Below are 21,488 nucleotides of genomic sequence, written 5' to 3'. Positions count from 1 at the left end.
TGTTGGTGATAATCTTCCCTTGGAAACACAACAAACGAGGGAAACAACTTTGGTAGGAGCCTTAGTTGCCCAAATAACAACACAAGGAAAAGTTCGTTGATGCCCATTATTTGAAGCTTGAGAAAGGGGCTTCACTTTGAAAGAATATGAAGGAAGTAGTCTCGAAGAGTCATCACCTAAGCCAAGACTGGCATCCTTTTCAAACATTTCTCAAAGAGCCAATAGTCAGAGGCAGAGCTAGGAGTTGAATTCGGAAGTGGTGCCGTTTTATGGGATTCTACTTGTGTTGTTGCATGTTATTTGTAGGAGTGCGGATGGTAAGATTACGTGTATATCCAAAATAATTAAATTTTTCCGTAGGATTTGTATTATGTAAAAATAAATAAGAGATTGGTCCAACTCTCTCGTGGTCTTCAAATGATAGCCATTGAGATATTATTGTTACATCCCAATGGTTTATATTTTTTAAAACTCCTTTGCATTATTTGGGTAAAACATAAAGTTGCCTGAATATCGATAGGTGCCTAATCATATTACATTAGTGTAGATAAAAATTGGTTCTAAATTGGGGTTGGCACCTACCCCACCGCCCCACCACGTGGCTCTGCAACTGCCAACAGCTCTCCCATTTTCATCTTTAAGCTCCCTGTATAGAAGAATGTCCCGCACCACAGTATCCCCATCGCTTCGCAATCTATCCGACATCGCAACACCTTTATCTGCTGAAGAATAGATGGCTGAAAAAGATATGCTCAGTTTTTATCAACCCCGCTCCGGACATTGGACCATAATTTCATCAGTTAGCTTTGCCCTGCCACTCAAGTAGCATCCCCTGCAAAGTCTTTCCATCCCTTCATGATGTCTTTCCGAAGGCTTAACCCATATGATAAACTAACTTCTTGAGATGCATCCATATTGTCCCTCTCACACGTGTACCTCCAGAGCCACTTTCTAGTTTCTATATAATGCTTGATTAATGATCTTCAATTTCTCCATACTTAAAACCCCATTTTTTGATAGGGGGTTTGGATTCTGCTCCACTAAATAATACTAATTTCTTTCTTTCTGTTACCCTGGAAAATTTTTGTCACCAACTTCTCCAAACAATTTGTCGCTTAGACCGCAATTGCAAAGAGAAACATGAAATATTTTGGCCCTTAATAAGTGCGAGTCTACGAACCTTTAGTTGATGATAGCCTTTCCACTCTTCATAACCTTTGTGCAATTGAATCCTACACTGTTGTGGTTGTGTAAGAGGACGAAGCGACGACCACAAATTAAGCGGTAGGAGAGTTCCAACCTTTCAAACATAAATTGATGCTAGGGGGTTTTATGTTTAGCCAATTGGCTTCATTTGGAATTTGCCAAAACTCAGTCCGAGACAGGAACCTCAAACCACAGAAAAACACAATTGAGGTTGCCCATTCGAGTCATATCTGCCAATCTGCGCTGCAAAAAGTAATGGTATCCGCTGCAAAAAGTAATGGTACCGTCAGCATAAAGTAAATGGGTGACATCTCTAAACTAATCATCCACTCTCCCATGTACTTAGCCTTCCATACAGCCTCCCACATCACCTTCTGAATGATTTGACTCAGAACTATCTGTTACCAAAATAAACCGAGAAAAAGAAGACAAAGGATCACCAGTGAAAGAAACCTGCTGCCTTCCCGTTCACCAATATAGATGAAGAGATACGGAAATTTAATGATTCTAATCCATTTCTTTCATTCCAATTCCAAGCCCATCCTAGCCATCAATTAGTGCAGAAAATTCTAGTGGACATGGTTATTCACCTCACAGTGTCCAATTTGAAGATAACTCCAGGGGTCCTGTTTCTCACAGTTGAATTCACATTCTCATCACCAACCAACAATGCGCACATAATCTGTCTATCTGCGAAAATTTTATTATGAGACTTTGACATGATCTCCCACTAGTCCCTTAAGCCTGGAAACATAGGCATTGGCTAGGACCTTACAAGGCCGCCTGTGTGAGGTAATGGGTCTAAAATCCTTGACGTCATGTGTAGTGGGCCAAACATTGGGCCTGATCAGGTTTAACAGCCTATGTCATTGGGCTGGACCAAGCCAGGGTCTGGGCCCAATGGCTCGGACCACATTGGGTGGTGCCGGATCGCTGTGCCAGACTGAACATTTAAACTGGACTGCATGAACTGGCTGACACGCCTTGTTGACGGTATTGCAAAAACCCGTGTGATTCTTTGAGGACAGCTCACCCACGTGCCTCAAACCGACTGGCTCTATACGTCATGTGACGTTAGCCGAGGCGGTTACCATGCGTGCTGAGGTCATGCTAACTTGGAGGGCAAGTCTTGGAGCTCTATATAAGGGTGAAGTACAAACCCTAACAGAGACTTAACCATTGGAGTGCCTTCCCGGTCGACTCCGGCCGGTGAGGCACTAACGGTGGGTGTTACCTGTGCAGGAGCACCTGTGAACAAGGATATGTCCCTGAGCAACGAACCAGATCTAAACCTAAGCCTACATCGATTAACCAGCACCCGAAATCATGTTTCCTTCCTTTCTTAGGAATCAATGCCTCGAAAGAGGCACTCAAACTCCCCATTTTTATGTCAGATATATATGCAGAGAGGGAGAGAGAGTCCATTCAAGTCTCTATTTTCTTTCTATGAAGCTGTTTTATAGGCCTTACAATACTTAATAGATGAATAATCATTGTAGAAACTAACTCTACTTGACATAGTACTACGAATATGTAGCTACTTAAAGCTAATAGCTATCCCGGAGCCTTAAACATCTACAAATAAGAACTATATCAATGCTTTTATAAAGGACTCATGGTGTAATGCTAATAATTACCAATCTTCACTTCACTCTTTTCATGAGTTGGGCTGCATTGGGATGAATTTTATTTGGAGATTGGAGGAAATTAATGATGTTTTGGTGGAAAAGCGTGCGTTAGTTATGGAGAACCAATGGAGGTTTCATTTTTGGCTTGGTGCTTGGTCTGGAATTATTCCATAGAGGATATGTGTGCTCAGTTATCTATTATTCTTGTCAGTGAAAATGATAGCCCAACAAACAACACAAAATAGATTTGTGCAAGGATGTCAATCTGCTTGATTGGTGTTATATGTGCCTCAGATAGAGTGAAAGTGCGAACCATCTAATTTTGCATGTCCTATTGCTAGAGAGGTGTTGACCAGGAGCTTTGTTTTGGCGATTTTGTGGTAGAGGGGCCATGTTCAGTTGAGGAGTTATTTTCCACTTGGCTTGGGTTGTCCATGGGGCAACTATCAATGCTTGGGTGGTGGCAGTTCTATATGTGGTGCATATGGAAAAAGAGGAGCAAGAAAGCTCCTTAGGTGTTCTTTTATTTCTTTTTCTGGTCAATATCTCCTTACCTGTAGAGAGTTCAATGTTTTTCTTAAAAGGAGCAAGGTTGGTCTACGCATCTTTTGTATTGGTGATACTTTTTCCTTGTCTTCTTTGTTAGTTATTGGTGGAATCATTTATGCTTCTAGATAGAAAGGGATTTATATTCTGTTTTTGATTCTTTATTTGGTTTCTCCACTTTTTGACGAATTGTTGTCTCACTTATTAAAACAAATTATTCTAGACCACTGAAGGCCATGAAGTCCTGATGGCATGCCTTGATGCACTGTGAGATCCGTCATGTGCTTGAACAGGCTCTCCTAAAATAAGGACTCCTTTAGTATAGAATTTGATCACTGGGAAGTGGAAACTTCTAGACATATTGGAGATGATACATGAAGAGGCAATAGCATCTTCAGCATACTATTAGCCACCCAAGAATTCCAAAAATTATGCAACTTAAATTTGAGTTGGAATCATCAGCAATTAGTCTAGAAGGATGAGTTATGACTCCATAATATGGTATATCAGTTTAGAAGGTCCAAAATGGGTCCCATTATGTGTTGAGGCATGAAGATGTGAGATCACTTGGACTATTTTCCTATATTTGAAAATTCTAAGGTGAACTACTTAATTTTGTTTCTTATAATAATCATATATGTTAAATCTAAGCAGTTTCCTCCTCAAAATGTCTCCTCAGTATTTCCTTAGATGATAAGTTAAATTGTCAATCACTGGCTTATCTAAAAACTTGAGCTGTTAAAAGAAGAGTTGCTGCTCTTTTTTTTTAAACAGGTCCCTCAACTGTCGCTAGAATTTCTCTATAAGCTGTTCAACACATGCGAATATTGTGAGTTTTTAATTATGGGGTTTGGAGTGAGGTTCGTACTCATTGTCTATTTCCTGCTCTTGTACCATATTTGATCACTAATTATCCAAACAAAGGTTTCGAATTTAGCCAACACTGTGAATCTGTTAGATCCATTGGTACTACTAGACAGTTGATATGGTTTCAGAGCCAGGCTTCGGGAGGCTTTGGGCAGAGCTAGTTAACAGTTTAATGTAGATAAGAGTCTATTCCTGTAAGCTAGTGGAAGTTGCTTTATACTGTGGGGGCCCATATTGGATATTCCATTGTGAACTGTAACATGATTTGACATGTTCATAAATATGTGTCTTCGAAGGCCCCAATAATTGACTATAAATGAAGTCATGTAAACATTACTTCATAATGCATAGCGTTAAATTGCAGGGTGTTCCTTTCATTGCTCTTTGGTGCCTTTTCTTCGTCATCACTCATTAGTACTTATTGTCAGTCACTTGTTGCTGCTGCGTTTATCAGGAACTTTTCTACTGTCTCCACTCTCAATATGTATCAACACTGTGTGCATGAATCTACTGTCTTCCATAGGTTACCATTGTTCCTGCGAACTAGTTATGGATGATGCTTTCTGCATGTTATTGTGCACATGTGATCTTTGATGGACTATCTTTTCCAAAAAATAAAGCTTGTCGCCTTCTGGTCAGAATATACTTTTGATCTGTATGTTTTTGCATCACAGGTTTCAGAAGTCAGTTCGCTTTTGGGCAGAGCAGGTACTGCTGGGCTTGGAAAGGCAGTAGAAGTTCTGGATACACTTGGTAGTAGCATGACGAATTTGAGCCTCAGTGGTGGTTTTGTTTCGGGAGTAACCACAAAGGGAAATAAAATCTCAATATTGGCTTTTGAAGTAGCGAACACAATTGTTAAGGGTGCGAACCTTATGCAATCTCTTTCAAAGGAAAGCATTAGACATTTGAAGGAGGTGGTGCTTCCTTCAGAAGGCGTGCAGCGTTTGATATCGAAAGATATGGATGAACTCCTTAGAATTGCTGCGGCTGACAAGAGGTTGATACTGCACAATCGCTTTAATCCCGCATAGGTGCTTAAGCTTTTCTTGTTATTTCAGAAGCATAAAATAATTGGCTTTTAAATATTGTACAGGGATGAATTGAAAGTTTTCTCTGGGGAAGTGGTCCGTTTTGGAAATCGTTGTAAAGATCCTCAGTGGCACAACTTGGACCGTTACTTTGAGAAGTAATTCTAGCTAATATTCTTTAGTTTGCTCCTTTCTTTGACATCTCAAAGAGTTCTCTCATTGTCTCTGGTTCTTTCTGTTGTCATCTTTAGGCTGGGCTCAGAACTTGTACCCCAAAAGCAACTGCAAGAAGAAGCAGAAACTGTGATGCAACAATTGATGACCTTGGTCCAGTATACTGCCGTGAGTAGTTCTTCACCATTTTATTAAGAAAGCTGATTCTTCTAAGTTGTTTTGTGCGATTCATTTCCTTTCCGAACTTGCTACGACTTTGATGGTCTAAACCAAGCGGAGTCTATAGCGAGTAATAATTTTCGTGAGTCTGAGTTCAATCCTTCATGAAAGAAAAAAACGTACGTTGAACTGTTGTCTCATGCGAGAGAGCAAATTGAACTGTTTGATTATTTTGCACTAGGAAAAGGAGCCACAGAATAGTTGTGAACGAACTTTTTGTGAGATACATAGGAATATTGGGATTTAATCGGAGAAAAGTGCTGGGGTTTCAAGAGTTCACCTAGCGATGTAATGTACTTACGTCATCATTACGACAATAAGGTTAAAGGATAGATCCATGTGTGAAGCCGATTGAATGTATCGGCTGATGAGAGGTTTGCACCATGGACATTTTACAGGGGAGCTCATGGATTTGGTACACAAGGAAATCAGAAGTCATGTATTTTTTGAAACCAAAGTTGATACAAAATGGTCAATTATCAAAACCTGACAAAACGCACTGATAATCTCATCTCAATGATAATATTGATATATCTCATCTAATCTCATCTCAATGATAATATTGATATATCTCATCTCTAGCCCTGGCTAGACGATTAGGTACTCAGAGATTGAAATAGGGATATCCATAAACGTAGTGCTAAGTTTTTTTTTAAATGAAGTGCTAAGTTGCCAACCATCCTTGGAAAGAAAATTGATGAAGAGAAACAAGTCATTGAACTGCCAATACTCTGTGCACCTCTTTGCTGCTTTTATCTTTTTGTTTTTCTCCCCATTTCTAGGTGAAACTCTCATCCTTTCTCCGACTTGTAAAACAAAGGTGCAAAACAGGGACAAAAAAGCCCAATCGGATCTGCTAATTCCTACTTTTGCAACTGCAGTCTGACTCCAACTCTTTTTTGGCGTAGAAATTGTTTTATTCACCAGTAACATGAAATCCAAAGTTGTATACTTCTTGTTATAATGCACTGACTCATATGTCAATCCCTTTTGGAGTAGAAAGTTGTTGCCAAAATACTATGACTGTCTCAAACCTTTGTGTCCCAAATCTGGGGTTTTCCTTAATAGCCTTAAAACAGTTGACCCGACTTGCTAAAGCCCTGCAATAATAACAATGGCCAATAAAATCACAGAAAATAGGATAAACCAATCATACAAGGGAATTGTTCGACTTCCCAATGCCATCACTTTGTTAAAGCAAGAATGGATGTAAATGCATGCAATCGTAGACTAGAAAAGTGCAGATATGCCACTCGTCACTTATGAAGCAAGTTTGCAGACCACCCTAGTAGCTGACCACCTCTTATGGTAGACAAAAAGCATTTTTATATTCCAGCATGTTGAATTGTTGCCAGCGGCTGCATGTGAGAAGGTATCAGCGCACCAGCAATAATATCCCAGACCAACATCCAGATATGTCACTATTTTTCCAGTGTCCCTCTATTAACGCCCGTGTCTAATCCCTTTCTTAACCTAATCGCTGGAGAATATCTCACTTCATCAAAAATCCAATATCTCTTATCACTCCTATGCTTTCCACCCTCCTCCAAAACCGCTTTCCTTCATACCTGGGTAGTCACTACCCTTAAAGGTTTTTCTTGGTGCAACCTGTTTGCAATATGCTGGAATTCTTTGCCCCTAACTGGTTAATTACTACAATTTTTGAACCTTTCGGCCAAGTATTTGGCATGCTAGAGATTGCGCTTTATAAGAAATTAGCTTCAGTATGGCAATTGTTAGTCATAGATTCTTTGCAAAAGGCCGTTATCTATTTATTGTTTTGGGTTCAGTTTGTATTCCCCCCCCCCTCTATTTTGGTTTCTGCAGAAAACAACTACTTGTCCATGGTTTCATCTATGAAGGTACCCGTACATTCCATTCCTAATTTAGTTTTAAAGCGAGCAGAGCACGTGGAAAATATTGTTTTATTAGCTCATATGAATTGGGGTTTTGGTCACAAAAGGCTTCCTCGAGTTATGATCAAGTGAAGAAATCCAATCACATCAAATGAATTGATGGCTAAAAGGCATGACTTCAAATTACTTTCTGGCAGGCTTGAAACTTGTGTTTTGTTCTCTTTTGCAAAAGCTTGCCTCGTGCCTGTATTGGGAAAGAAGACTGGCAAATTCTTCAATGCAAAGGCTTGGGCTCGTCTTAACCCATGTCCCCCAACCTTGGCCAGATTCTATGTAATCTGAACTGTGTTCTACAAGTTGCCTACTCACTAGGCGGACCCCCAATGCCTAGATTTTTGGGTGTAGGTGGTAATAATTCCCTCCGTCCCATTTTGTTTGTTCATTATACTTTTTGTCTCTTTTGTGTCTATTGCCTATATCTTTCATCCTATAATGTTTTTCATGGTTTTGACAACTTTGTATCATAGAACAAATTGAAATATATCAAATAAGACCTATATTGTATATTTTTCAAGATCCACATTGAAAGATATAGGCAATAGACACAAAAGAAACAAAAGGAGTAATGGAAAAACAAAATGGGACGGAGGGAGTATGCGTTTTTACATTAATTGGCTAGGCGGCGATTTGTCGGCAGAGTATATTTTGTAATATTTTGAAAATTAGAAGTATTTTGGGTTAAATGTGTAATAGTGAAAAGTATAGGGTGTTAAGTGTTAGTAGTTAAACATAACAAAAGGTGTGATATATACATGATACATACCAAGGCCCTAAAATGGCTAACAGACGGAGATGATGGATGGGAACTCCTACTCTGACTACAGTTGCGATCTCTATGCGGGATTTTCAGTCATCTATCCCTTTTCTTTCCCTAGCGAGGGAAGAACGAGTGGATGTTTTGAACGAGTGTTGAGCGAGTGAATATGTATTACTGTCAAAAAATATATTCTAGGTGTTGCTTTTTATTTGTTGCTTTATTCTTAATTCATTTCATTCTCATCTTATGTCATTTCCTAAATTTGGAGGGGAAATATTTATTGAAACAATAGTAAAGCCGACTAAGATGTTGGCGCCGATTAGTCGGCCTAGGCGCCCCTCTTCCTACCGACTAATGGTGAACCATTGGTAGAACATTGAATCTGGAAGGGATTTTGGCTCTCTTTCTTGTGCTTTGCTGTGCAAAATTTTCTGGCAGTAGGTGATGTAGATCCAGAAGATAGAATAAGAAGGAATATATTGAAGAAGAATAAGAGAAAAGAAGAGAAGAGGAGAGATTGATTGATAATATTCTGGTAAACTATAATAAATGGCTAGAATCAGGAGGTTTGTAAATTGATTGAGTCTCTAAGGGCAGGATTAAATTGGACCAGAGCATATATATTGGGTGATTCTGAAGTGACTAGAGATTTGGAGGAAGTTACAAATCCTTGGGACGTTGTTCTCCCTACCACAGGTCTTACAGAAAAGGAATCCTAGCATCATCATGTTGGTGAAACTAGGTTGGGAATAATTTTTGTGCCTCTTCAATGATACAAATACTTTGACAATCCTATGTATAGAAAATGTGTACAGAGAACATTATCTACGAAGAATCTCTGTTCTAAAAACCGGTCTAGGCGGCCGACTAGTTAGGTGCTAGGCAGGGCTCCAACACCTAGATAAAAATCGGCCTAGATGCCGGCTAGTCGGCCTCTAGGCGCCCCTCTTCCGCCCGACTAGTGCCTCGCGACTTTTAGAACAATGCGAAGAATGTACATAAACTACTTCCTCATGAGATTTTTTTTAAGGATTACTAGGTGCGGTCGTCCAGAACCTAACTCACCTTCCTTTTTAAGTAGTTCAAAGTCCTCCAACCTACCAATTGATGCAGAGAAGTCACCTTGCCATCCATCTCCCCATGAATCTTTGGTTTGTCATCTTCATTGTCCTCTTCTCTTCCATTACTCCTACTCTCAGTTACAGTAGCCCTTAAATAGACTATCTTTATGGGTAGAGCTTTAATCTCTTGAAAACTTTTGCTAATTCCCATCCTCTGTATCTAAAGTGATCTTTCAAGTCTCTTCTACTCCCATATAGCATCCACCAAACAGAACCTTGGAGAACTTTGAGGAAAGTTTTACCAAATACGTTCTTTATATCAAACAGAAGGAAGATCCATCCATCATCCCGATCTTCAGACTGCTACATGTTCCATCCTTACACCTGGAATGGTATTTATGAAGGCTTGCTTTGTGTTGATATCATCAACTCCATTAAGAGCATAAAAATGGTTAGACATGGGTCCATAATGAATCTCCTAATCTTTATAGTGAAATAACACATGCCATATTGAGATATTCTTCCTTGGCTTGGGAGTATAATGATCACCACAAAATTCCAAGGACATTATTCTATTCAAAAATTGCAAAAGCAAACTAGAAAGGAATGTCAAGTAATCATGATTGGACTACTGAATTGGCTGTAATGACAGGGAACAGTTCTTACAGCACCAGCCTAGAATGCTAATGACTCAGGAGGCTTACAGATATAACCTACTAATGTATATCCCTTGTAGTTAGGAAAATGCTCAAAATGGGGCAATCGGAGAGTAATTCGAAAACGTGAATTGTAATACTTGTTTTTTCTTGGAACTTATATACTGAGCCCAAAGTTGTCAACTTGAGAACTTTATCATGTATCAAATCCTAATTTGTAGACCATGAATCCAAAGAATGAGAATAGTTATAGTCAACATCAGGTATAAAAACTGACTTTAAGAATTCATGTTGGAAAATAATTTATAGCTGTAGATTTTGAGAGATGGTACAATATTTTCGTTTTTCATTCAAGGACATGATTAAAGTCATCTACTTTGGAAAATATTTGCTTTCAGCACAGGAAATGTGGCGGTCCAATTCCGAGTATATCGTGTCATGCAAACAAGGTGTGGCCTGTATTGTTGTTTGGAGAAAGTAAAAATGTGAAATGGTGTAGAAACATTGAGTCCAGCTAATCTGACTGATATATTAGTATCCAAATAACCATAGATGATTTGTGGGTACTAGTTATTTTAGCCTTGATCATCACCAGGATACGTGTTTCACATTTTTTCTTAAGACAATGAAAATAAGAAAATACTATCACAAGCCTGTTGAGTCTGACTTAATCCTCTTAATCCCATTGACTCACCACTGTCCACTTGGTAGCAACATCTGATAAACAGATTCCTGCAACTCTGGAAGCGACAAGAACATGATAACTTATTGTTTGGCAAAAATGGGGAGATTGAGTTTCTATTGGTTGCAGGAACTGTATCATGAGCTACATGCCTTGGACAGATTTGAACAAGATTATCGGCGCAAGCTTCAGGAAGAGGATAACTCAAATGCTGCTCAAAGAGGTAATTGTGCTTGTGATTCCAGAAAACTTCCTTCTAATTAATCAAGTTTATGTCCACTTGTTTTTACTGATTTAATTCAACATGACTGCCTGTTGTTTATTTCAATTGAGAATTCAAATCAGGACTAGTAAGTGAATGCTAAGATAGAGTCTATGCACATGACCTTTGTAACTAACCTAAGCAAAAGGAGGGCAAATGAATGGTTACTCAGTAATATGCGAAAGAGGATAGGAACCATCTTCCTGTATTGTTCATGCAAGCAAATATTCCAAATAACTTCCATTGTCAAAAATAGAAGGATTGGATGATGTGTTTTTTTGGTTATGTTATTAGAGAGATCATTAAAGTGTTTAGGGTAATCTAAACCCTAACACACGCATTGTATTTATAGTGAAAGAGACAAAAATAGTACAATGACTCTTGTACCCTCTCTCACTACTAGTTATTAATACCCATACCACTAAACTCCCCTTAAACTGGAGGCAGAAGAGGTAGGCAACTTCTGTCCATCATCCTTAGAAACAGTAACCTGATAGGCAGACGTGTGACCATGAAGATCCCAATAGTATGATTATCACTATTACAATAAGTGCACTGTCAATGAATATGGCCTCGGCCACGTCCATCTTGATCACCTCGACTAGAATCATGACCAAAACCACAGTCGCCATGGCCAGTCTCCCGACCACCACGGCTAATAGGAGAGAAGGAACCTCTAGAGACAGTGGTGGCCAAATCAAAATGATCCACGGTTGCTGCGCGTGTTTTACTATGAAGGTTTAAATCAGAGTTCCCTTGGAGTTGCTCTATGGTACAGTATGTATAGTTACACTTTAAAGTTTGTGGGAATACTAGAAGTATCCTAAAAGGGGAACACTATGAGAATGACAATGTGGAAATTGGAAAGTGATTGGTTAATTTAAAATATAAAGAAAAAAGTTTACGAGAAATATAAATCAAAATGGTTTCTTTCCCACTTTGTTGTGGAGTAGTATTTTTTGCTTTCGGTTTTCATAAAGATTTTATTCTCCTCTGAGTAAACAATTTCAAAGGATACTATTAACAAATACATATGACATAATACACACACACACACACACACACACACACACACAAACACAGGGCGGTTCCGGAGACCTTTAAAAAAACCTTCCAAATCTTAATCTCATAGTTCCCGATCAAATTTTGATGATCCGAGCTACTCAATGTGTTTAGAACGTGATTTTAAGGGTGCTCGCGAGAAATTGGCAAAAAAAAAAAAAACCGGGAAGGGCTTGATTTGAGCAGTTTTTTATTGAACCGTTCAATAAAGTTCAATAAAAAACTGTTCGGATGAAGCCCTTCCTGGTCATTTTTTTGTTGATTTCTCACGAGTACCTTTAAAATCATGTTCTGATTACATTGAGCGGCTCGGATCATCGAAATTCGATCGGGAACTTGGAGGGGTTGTTTTAAGGGTCTCCGGAACCGCCCGATATATATATAAATAAAATACCTTACTAAGGTGACCAAGCAAAAATAAATTTTTTTTTTGTTAAATAATTTTTTTTTTTTGATTTTCCAAACTCAACCAGTTTTCTCACTTTTTTTTTTTTACCAAAGTTGAAACAATTGAGATGATGCAGCAGCTGCCAACAACAACATAACATAACCCATCTAGTCCCCAATCATTGGGAGTATGAGCGGGGAATTATTGGAGACTGACCTAACCTTTGACAATATATGCACAAAGTGGCTGCTCTCAGAATACCACTAAAACAGTGACCCCCATAAACCTCCAAGAACCAAGGAGCTACAAGGACGTTTTGTTGTAAAATCATGCCCCCAAATCAAAGCCAAATGGCATCAGAGAGAGCAGGCCTAGAGACCCAAATAAATTTATGTGCACATTACCATGCTTCCTTCATTGATAGTCCAGAGCATCGGTATGCACAGCATGCAGCAGCTGCTCTGTTTTCCTATTTCTTGTCAGACTGTGTAAGGTTGGTTTTGGAATAGTAGAGAGGGAGCGGTGGAAAAGGAGGTTGTCAGAGATTAGTATAAGTACTTCAGGAACATGTGGTGATAAACAAAAGCTAAGATTTAATCGTATGACGGTAAAGGTCGTGCAAACTTTTCGGGCCGTTGAACATTTGAACGCATTTACACACGAAAGGAGAGAGAGGCCTTTTATTGGTAGCAATTTTGAGCGTTGGTTCTACGAGTAAGTAGGTAAGGTATAGGTTTGTTATCCTTTTTGAATCTGGGGCGAACAAGAAAAACGTGACAAACTAGGTCTCCTCCTAATCAAGCCTCTTTCTTCTCTCTCTTCTGGTTTTTTGCTTGTTTTGTTTTCTGGACTTATTCACCACTGTGAGCTTACTTTACTTGGGACTTCCAGTTGTCATCAGAGGAGGTATAATAAAATCTAGCTTTCTTTTTTTGGTTCGTATTTTATCTACTTTTGGGAATAAAAATAGGGGGAAGGTATTATCCACATGTATAGGCATGCGATGCTGTATGCATATGTAGAGAGAGAATGTGTGTGTGGAGTTCAAGAAGAGGTGGAACGTCTCTCCCTCTCTTTCACTCTCTGTAACGTATGTTTGTGTCAATGTACTAATAGTCGCTAGGCGCTAGTTGGGCAAAAGAGGGGTGCCTAGGGCCGACTAGTAGGGGACTAATCGGGCCTCAAGATTAGTAAGCTTTTCTATCTTTTAAAAAGTATCTCCCCACCTTCCCCAAAGTTTCAGTAAGAAATAACATAAGATTAGGAAGAGAAGAATTAAGACTAAAGTAACCACTTAAAGTAAGTTAGTTTGAGTGAGAAATGACACAAGACTTGGATGATAAGAATTAAGAATAAAGTAACAACTAAAGTTTGAACACTTTTTTCTTTAACTTTTCTGCGAAGACTAATATTTTGGAACACTCCAATATGGAGTAGTAGACTGGCAATATGGGACGAGGGAAGTTTATTGTGGCCCAATACTTTTGAAGTTACAAACATTTACACGTGGAAAAGCTTTTAAGATTTACAACAGATATGCTTTGTCCCCTTGTCTCAGGCATGTCCCCAACACGTCCCACCATAAAAGATACTATAATTTAGTCTATACACCATGTGGCGTGTCCCGTGGTATTGTGTCCTCGTCCTGTCCAATACGGATATGGCGACCTAGGTGTCGGTTCATTGGAAAACTGATGGAGAAGGGGAAACCATAAATTAGAACACACCCCAAATGTGATGCAGAAAGCTTCTTTTTTCACTTGAAAGAGTACGATATTTTAAATTTTTGTTAATTTAAATAGCACCGAGTGGGACCAGAATTGGTATAATACTACGTTGCATGGATCTTACAGTTTTTGCGAAATGACCATCTTAACACGACAAAGGTGTATATACGGATATGATATTGTATATTTATTGGAAGAGAGAGAGAGAGAGCCTAACCTATGTTACATAAGTCTTAGTACCAATAAACATGTATGAATTTTGGCTTGATTCATGTTCCTGAATCTATGTAGAACTTTTTAAGGGAAGCATTAGAGTCAAAGGGTTTTCGGATAAGTAGGAGTAAAACTCAGTATATGGTGTGCAAGTTTAGTGGTACCAGCAGTGCGCACGAAAAAAGAGTGATGATCCAAGACCAGGAGATGCCTAAGAGTGATCATTTTAGGTACTTAGGCTCTATTATTAGTAGAGATGGAGAGATTGCCGATGATGCGACCCATAGGATCCAAGTGGGGTGGCTCAAGTGGAGGAGCGCTACTGGTGTACTGTGTGACAAGAGGGTACCCATAAAATTGAAGGAAAAATTCTATGAAACTGCCATCAGACCAGCGATGCTTTATGGGACAGTTTGTTGGCGTGCAAGTGATTGGGAAATAAGACTCGGTTTGGTTTGGTTTGGTTTATAATCATAACACCTTCTAAATGATCATTTTTCCAAATGTTACCCTCCAAATTTTGAAAAAAGATTATTTCAACTCAAATAATGAGGTGCTAAAAGGGAATTGTGTAGCTTTTGATCCATTAGTCTTTCAAAATAGACAAACATTTCGTGGAAAAAGTCAAAAAGTAGACAAACATACTAGGATAGAGGGAGTAATTCTTTTTGGTATTTTTGGAACCGAATCTATGGATAACATGAGTCCATGTGCATTATGGCTTAGTAAATCTATGACATTGCAACTTCATTATTTTACTGCTTGTCATGAATTTTATGGCTTTCTAGTAATGTTCAACTCTATGTTTTGGGAGCATATGAAAATTTGGGTGTTTGTATCTTCTAAAATAAACGTGTATTAAGAATAATTACATACAAGATTAAGTCAGTAGTCGTGTATCCATATCCAAATTTGGATGCATATCCACATATCCTCTATTTTTAGAGATGAGTTGCTCGACTCTTAGATATACGAAATACCAACGCAAGGATGCAGTGGTTGCAAAGAAGAGAGTAGGAAAGTGAAAAAAAAGTATGGAAGGTTTCTGCTAAACAAAATAATTCTGAAGGACTAACTTGCAAGGGTTTGCTTGAAATATCAATATGAAAAAGAGGCTTGGGGAATTTTAGAGAGAATTTGAAAACATATTTCAATGAAGTCCAAATTAAAATTTCCAAAAACTTGAGGACGTGGCTCTTTCATTGATCCTAGTGATCTGTCCTGTGTAGTCGATTAAAACTTTGCCCAGATTAGTCCCCTTTAACGTGGTCACCTTGGATGTAAGCTTTGTAAATCCTACTTGGTTTTACTGTTTAGTATATGTTACTATTCTACTTTTGTGTCTGTCTATTCCTTGATATTTCTTTTTGAGTGACGGGCGGAGGGTACAAAGGGCAGGTACGTATTCCTTGATATTTCTATTCTCATAATATGTTTGTTAGTACATGCTTGTAACTTGTTTTGATTGTTCAAACATTCACAACATGTAGGAGACACCCTTGCAATATTAAGGGCCGAGTTGAAGAGCCAAAGGAAGCATGTGAAAAGTTTGAAAAAGAAATCACTTTGGTCCAGGATTTTGGAAGAGGTATCAATTCAGCACTATTTATGGCTAGGGTAGTTAATGTACTTATCTTATTTTGAAGTTTCTAGATATTCGGCTGGTTTCAAATTGTACTTTTGTTCACTGAATTATCTTATGTAGTACATGCTCCGTAGTTGCATGGTGATTATGCTTTTTGACTTTTTTGTTCTAATGGGATCTTAATGGGTAGAAATTTCCGAAGTTAAATTTAGCGATCCCTTATTGATTGCATCTATTGTTTTTTAGGTAATGGAGAAACTTGTAGACATCGTCCATTTTTTCCACTTGGAAATCCATGATGCTTTTGGTAGTGCCGGTATGAATTCAAAGCTTAAACTTCTTCCTCAATGTTTATCTGAAGCCTGATTTGCTCAATCCAGATGGTGATGGTATGGTCAGAAGACTAAGAACAAAAGAGATTCATGGAAGCTTTTTTTATTTTTATTTTTTATTGAGCCACTTCCATAAGACATTTGCAACCTTTGGCTCTTCCAGATTGGAACGGGGATAAAAAAAACTGGACATTTGAATCAACGTTGGTTGATAATTCTGAAGCACATATGTTTCAGTATTGGCCCAAAAGAACAAAATAAACTTCACAGGGTAATTTCCAAAAGGGGTTTTAGTGCAATTTAACACCATCTTAGTGATGAAGTTTGGGCAATCTATGTTTTGTTTAAATCATCTCTTTGGAATACGCGTTCTACAGGTGATTGATTAGGTTGTCTGTAAACTTGGTGAAGGAGTGAGACTTTAATTCTTTGGAATCTACACCAAACTCAGGGAAATTGCTGATTCTTTTTCGGGGAAATTATAAAACTTGTCAACTATTGTTTGCTGCAAAATTGTGTCTATATATTGGTATCTTTGAGTTCATTCATTTGGTGCTATCTCATGTTTTACTTTTTGTTCTTGGTTATCTTTTCAGCTGGAGATAAGCCAGTCAAAAACTATGGCCAGAAATTGGGATCTGCGGGTCTTGCATTGCATTACGCAAATATAATTTCCCAAATTGATACAATTGTGAGTTTGTTATTTGGTTGGGGGTTGCTTTTTCATACTTTTGTTATCAGTCGTTATCGGTGTAATACCTTTGTACCTCGTGGTAATTGTGAGCATCTAAGGTTGTCATTACATGTTCTATGACGTTTAGGGTCAGATTCTCTCTTGAAACCATATTTTTATAATGTTCTATGTCTCCAAGTTTGAATGAGAAGGGAAAAGAGAGGATATTGTATGTCCTTGTACTCTTTGACAAAAGCAATCATGTAGAGACGGAGAGATCACTTGATGATTTTATGGCATCATTTTGACTCACCGATTGTATTTTAAGATCCTGAAACCGCTAGCTGTCGTGTTCCCATTTTGCTTTTGTCTACTATTATTTTCTTTCATATCTCATCGCTGTATCACTTTGGGCATCAGAGGGTATAAAAGACTTCACACGTGCAAGCTGAGACACCTATTAGAAGGAATGAACTGCCTAATTTACATCATCCATCTCAGCGCTAGTAGTTACCTGAATGAAATCATGTGGACACTCATTAGTCTGACGACAATCTCTTAACCACACACAAAGATGTTGACCTACTTTGAGTACTGTTTCATTTGTTACTATGTCGCAATAAACCGAGAAAGTGATACGCACAGATGCCTGTACAATTTGGCATTGAGTGCGTGGTTGGATATTTTAGCAATTGCTTTTCAGATATATATTTTTTCATCTTCCTACACAAAAATCAGCTGACAATCCAAATTCCAAACCCCCATGCTGAGTAAGAATGGCTATGTTTTAAAATGCATAGTTGATGCTTGCCTTGAGTCTTGCATTGATATAATGAGGCATTCCAAAAGCGCCTCAAGATTTTCAAAGTTTTGCATCACCCTCCACATGTGTGCGCCGTTGGTCTAAGGTGTCTATTTTGCACTTGTCTTAGGCATTTAATGCGAGCATTATTTTTCTCACGCATTTCATGCGTGGCATATGCTTTTTTTGCCCGCCAAGGTAAGTTTCTTCACTCTCGCTCCATGTTAATCTACAAAGCTCTCTATCGCCCTCTGTCTCAGCATGTCAACCTTTTATTTAAAGTGAGAGAGTACCTATTTGATAGCTTATAGATAAACTACGTGAGAGAGGAAGAGATATGACCGGCGCCCATCGCAAAATTAGCATATCATATATGTATGTTTCGTGAAGTTTAGTGTATGGAGTAGAATTGAATAATAGACACAGCTTTTGCTTGTTGCAGTGAATGATTTTTAGTTACATACTAGTGTATTCACACATTTCTAAGCTTAGAGGAACTTTTACAAAATTTTGTGCCATCTTTTAAATTTAGAAATAATTTTACAAATAACAAGCTCTAAGCTTTTGCTTATACAGTATTTCTAAGCTTACACCTTCTTTATGCAGTTGTAATTAGTATGACTGTGTTTAGAGACTTTTTGTAATGCCTCACGGATTTAACGTGTCGGTACTGGGAAACAAGCACTGACATTTCCTCTCTCGAGTGCGGAGACGCAGAACTATGCTTCTTGTTAAATCACTAGCCTGAGGGTTTTCCCTGGGCATAACGTTTGATGCTTTCAGGTAACCCGATCAAGTTCCGTCCCGCAAAATACAAGGGATACACTATATCAAGGACTCCCTCCTAGTATAAAGTCGGCTTTGCGCTCCAAGTTGATGATGTTTCAGCTCAAGGAAGAGGTACTTATTCTTTTTACTGTCCAACCTTTTTATTTATTTATAAGTAATTAGTTGTCTTTCCTTGTCTTTGTGCCCTTCTCCCGCTTAATTTGCAGTTTTTTCCCCCTCCATTGTTACCCTTTCTGGTTTATTTCAGCTCACTGTTCCCCAAATCAAAGCTGAAATGGAGAAAACATTGCACTGGCTTGTTCCCATTGCCACAAACACAACCAAGTAAAACTATCCGCTTTCACATACTACTTCTTTTGGACTCTAAACCTCTGGTTCCAATTTTTTGATTTCCTCGGTTCCCTTTCCTGGTAGAGTTCCATCATGCGTGTTATTCATCCCTTGAAGAGCAGGGGAGGTGCCACTAGTGTTTGAGTGGTTTAAGCGCTGGACTAAAAAAATGCACTAAAATCTTATATTTTGTACATATAATCTAATTTTTCTTTGATATTGTCCGCACTAAATTGCTCATATGTAGCTGAAGCAAATGAAAATTCACTTAAATTTTATGAGTGAGTGGATAATATAGCTCAACAAAACAAAATAAACTATGCCCAATAAATTTTCAACCATAATAAATATGTTTATTTAATATAAAAGTTTGTATTGAAAATTTTTGTTAATGTTTTTGTCAACGCTGAGCAAAAATCCTTGAGCCACTCCTGCTGAAGGTAAGGATACACCATGATTATCTCAATTTGCATTTTATGTAAAATTACAGAGTTACTCCATACTTTGTAGCTGGTTTGGGAACGGTAGGAACAGTAAAAGTTGGTAACCAGAGCCTTTTTCTTGTTTGCCCATCATGATCCTTCTTTTTTATTCACAATTGTTGTTTGCATTCCCGTATCTACGTATAATGACCACTAATCCTTGTGTTTTTTCCCCACAAATTGATCGATACCAGAGCTCATCATGGCTTTGGCTGGGTTGGAGAATGGGCAAATACTGGGTAAGTGTGCGATTTGCTGGATGTTTACTCTTAGGCTCCACTTTTTTTGGCCCTGATATTTTGGTCAAAAAAGAATTCTGTATTTTAGTGTGTGGATGTGCAGAAAGTTAAAGAAAATATATTACGGACCCGAATCTGCGAGTCATTGTCCATAACATTCATGAGACCTCACTCTCACCCTGACTTCTTGATACAAGCCTTGTATTCCCCATTGTCATGATAAGTCGTAATTATTGTCTAGCCATTAATATCTAGGTGTGTGGTTCTATTTGAATGATCTGATGATGAATTGGGTAGTCCTGTTAGTGGCACTTCAATTTGTATCGAAATATCCTTGTCCCCTATCTCAGAAACGGGATCCGAATCAATCTAGCCATCACTTAACACTCTCGAGAGCTGGGTTTTATAATTCCGCTTTCTCTTACCAAACATTTCCGTTGCAATGTTCAATGCAATTTTTCCTTTTTTTCTTGAAAGTGAAATGAATGGCTTGTACATGTTTTCGATAAATGTAATTTTGAAGTTTGTAACCAAACACCCGAAAATACAGGAAACCTACTTATTTTACACGTGGAAGTTTTACCAAAAAAATTGTTTTCTGACATAAAGTATCTTACGTTGATACAAACGGAGCTTGAATTGTGGACTGTTGCCCCTTTTTAGTAAAGCCTATTTAAATTTCTTCAGGTCTGACGCGAGCAAGAAGCCAGCTGGGCAGTCCGACTTGATCCGAATCGAAACCCTACATCATGCCGATAAGGACAAAGCTGAAGATTATATCCTGGAATTGGTGGTTTGGCTCCACCATCTTGTTAGCCAATCAAGAGCTGCCACCGGTGGCGGGATCAGGTCACCTGTTAAATCCCCAATTCGATCCCCAAATCAGAAGACAATTCAATTATCCACTCATAAATCAAGCTCTTCATCGCCCACGCTATCTGTGGAAGATCAAGAGATGCTTAAGGATGTAAGTAAGAGGAAACTGACACCTGGAATAAGCAAGAGTCAAGAATTCGATACTTCCAAAATCAGGTTAAGCAAGCATCACCGTTTGAGTAAGAGTAGTAGCCACTCACCGATTAGTGAAAGGAAGAAGGATCCTTTCCCCATCAGAAGGCCATCATCGGTACCTATCATTGATTTTGATATTGACCGTATCAAAGCCTTGGATGTCATTGATCGTGTGGACACGATTCGAAGAGTGTTGAGCAAGTGATGGTGTCTAACACTTATGCAACAAGTCTACTGGCACATAATAAACCACTGAATGGGGTCCGGACTCGTTTAAGATGAATGCAGTGTTGTGCTTACTGCATTTCTGGTTTATTCTGTGTTTTGTGGACTTGTTTTTCATGTGGGGGTTCTTTAACTTGGTTGCAAGGGAGATCTGATGCCATGTGAGATTTGTTTGACGGTGACAAGAGATGTAAGGCTTTTCCCAGTGTTTTGCATGTGATTTTTCCAAATTGATCACCGGGTGGATATGTGTAATCCGATGGCATATTGATAGTTGAGAGATCGATTGGGTAATGGGTGTCGAGCGAGTTGTCTTCATTTCCGCTGTATGTATGTACAGAATGCTCTGCAATCTTTGAATAATTAATAGTTATGGTTCTGTTTCTTCTCTTCGATGATAAACCGAGTTCATTTTTGCTATTTCACAATCTACAAGGAGGAGCATCAGGTTGAGCACCATGGAGAATCTGAATGACAATAATGAATCTTGAAACTTTAAGCTTATTTTCCTTGGATACGAAATTCTGTTTCATGGCAATTGCATCTCTGGGCTCGAGTATTCTCCGGTACTTCCATCAGTTTTGTCTTCTATTTCAGATGGCCAAAAATATCCCGGAGTTATCTG

At 38.5% G+C, this 21,488-nt stretch overlaps 1 protein-coding gene and 1 non-coding gene across 3 annotated transcripts in view; one reads left to right on the top strand and one right to left on the bottom strand.

Moving 5' to 3' along the window:
- The window catches only part of LOC131328800 (protein PSK SIMULATOR 1), a 28,020-nt gene extending 6,762 nt beyond the window's left edge, over positions 1 to 21,258 (top strand). The window contains exons 3-13 of one of the 2 annotated variants that reach the window (XM_058361707.1): positions 4,922 to 5,247; positions 5,344 to 5,436; positions 5,530 to 5,620; positions 10,873 to 10,966; positions 15,886 to 15,983; positions 16,227 to 16,296; positions 16,909 to 17,003; positions 18,571 to 18,687; positions 18,824 to 18,900; positions 19,583 to 19,627; positions 20,315 to 21,258. In XM_058361707.1, the coding sequence (XP_058217690.1) occupies positions 4,922 to 5,247; positions 5,344 to 5,436; positions 5,530 to 5,620; positions 10,873 to 10,966; positions 15,886 to 15,983; positions 16,227 to 16,296; positions 16,909 to 17,003; positions 18,571 to 18,687; positions 18,824 to 18,900; positions 19,583 to 19,627; positions 20,315 to 20,843 (1,635 nt within the window). In that variant the 3' untranslated portion in view covers positions 20,844 to 21,258. The remainder of the gene's footprint in view (positions 1 to 4,921; positions 5,248 to 5,343; positions 5,437 to 5,529; positions 5,621 to 10,872; positions 10,967 to 15,885; positions 15,984 to 16,226; positions 16,297 to 16,908; positions 17,004 to 18,570; positions 18,688 to 18,823; positions 18,901 to 19,582; positions 19,628 to 20,314) is intronic. The other variant, XM_058361708.1, reaches the window with a different exon arrangement.
- On the bottom strand, positions 12,768 to 12,875 carry LOC131331602 (small nucleolar RNA snoR100). The gene has a single exon (XR_009201416.1). It is a non-coding gene; the product is annotated as a small nucleolar RNA snoR100 (small nucleolar RNA).
- Positions 21,259 to 21,488: the final 230 nt, after the last annotated feature.

The sequence above is a fragment of the Rhododendron vialii genome, chromosome 6a (genome assembly GCF_030253575.1).
Source record: "Rhododendron vialii isolate Sample 1 chromosome 6a, ASM3025357v1".
Taxonomy (NCBI): domain Eukaryota; kingdom Viridiplantae; phylum Streptophyta; class Magnoliopsida; order Ericales; family Ericaceae; genus Rhododendron; species Rhododendron vialii.
This window is presented reverse-complemented; position numbering and strand designations above follow the sequence as displayed.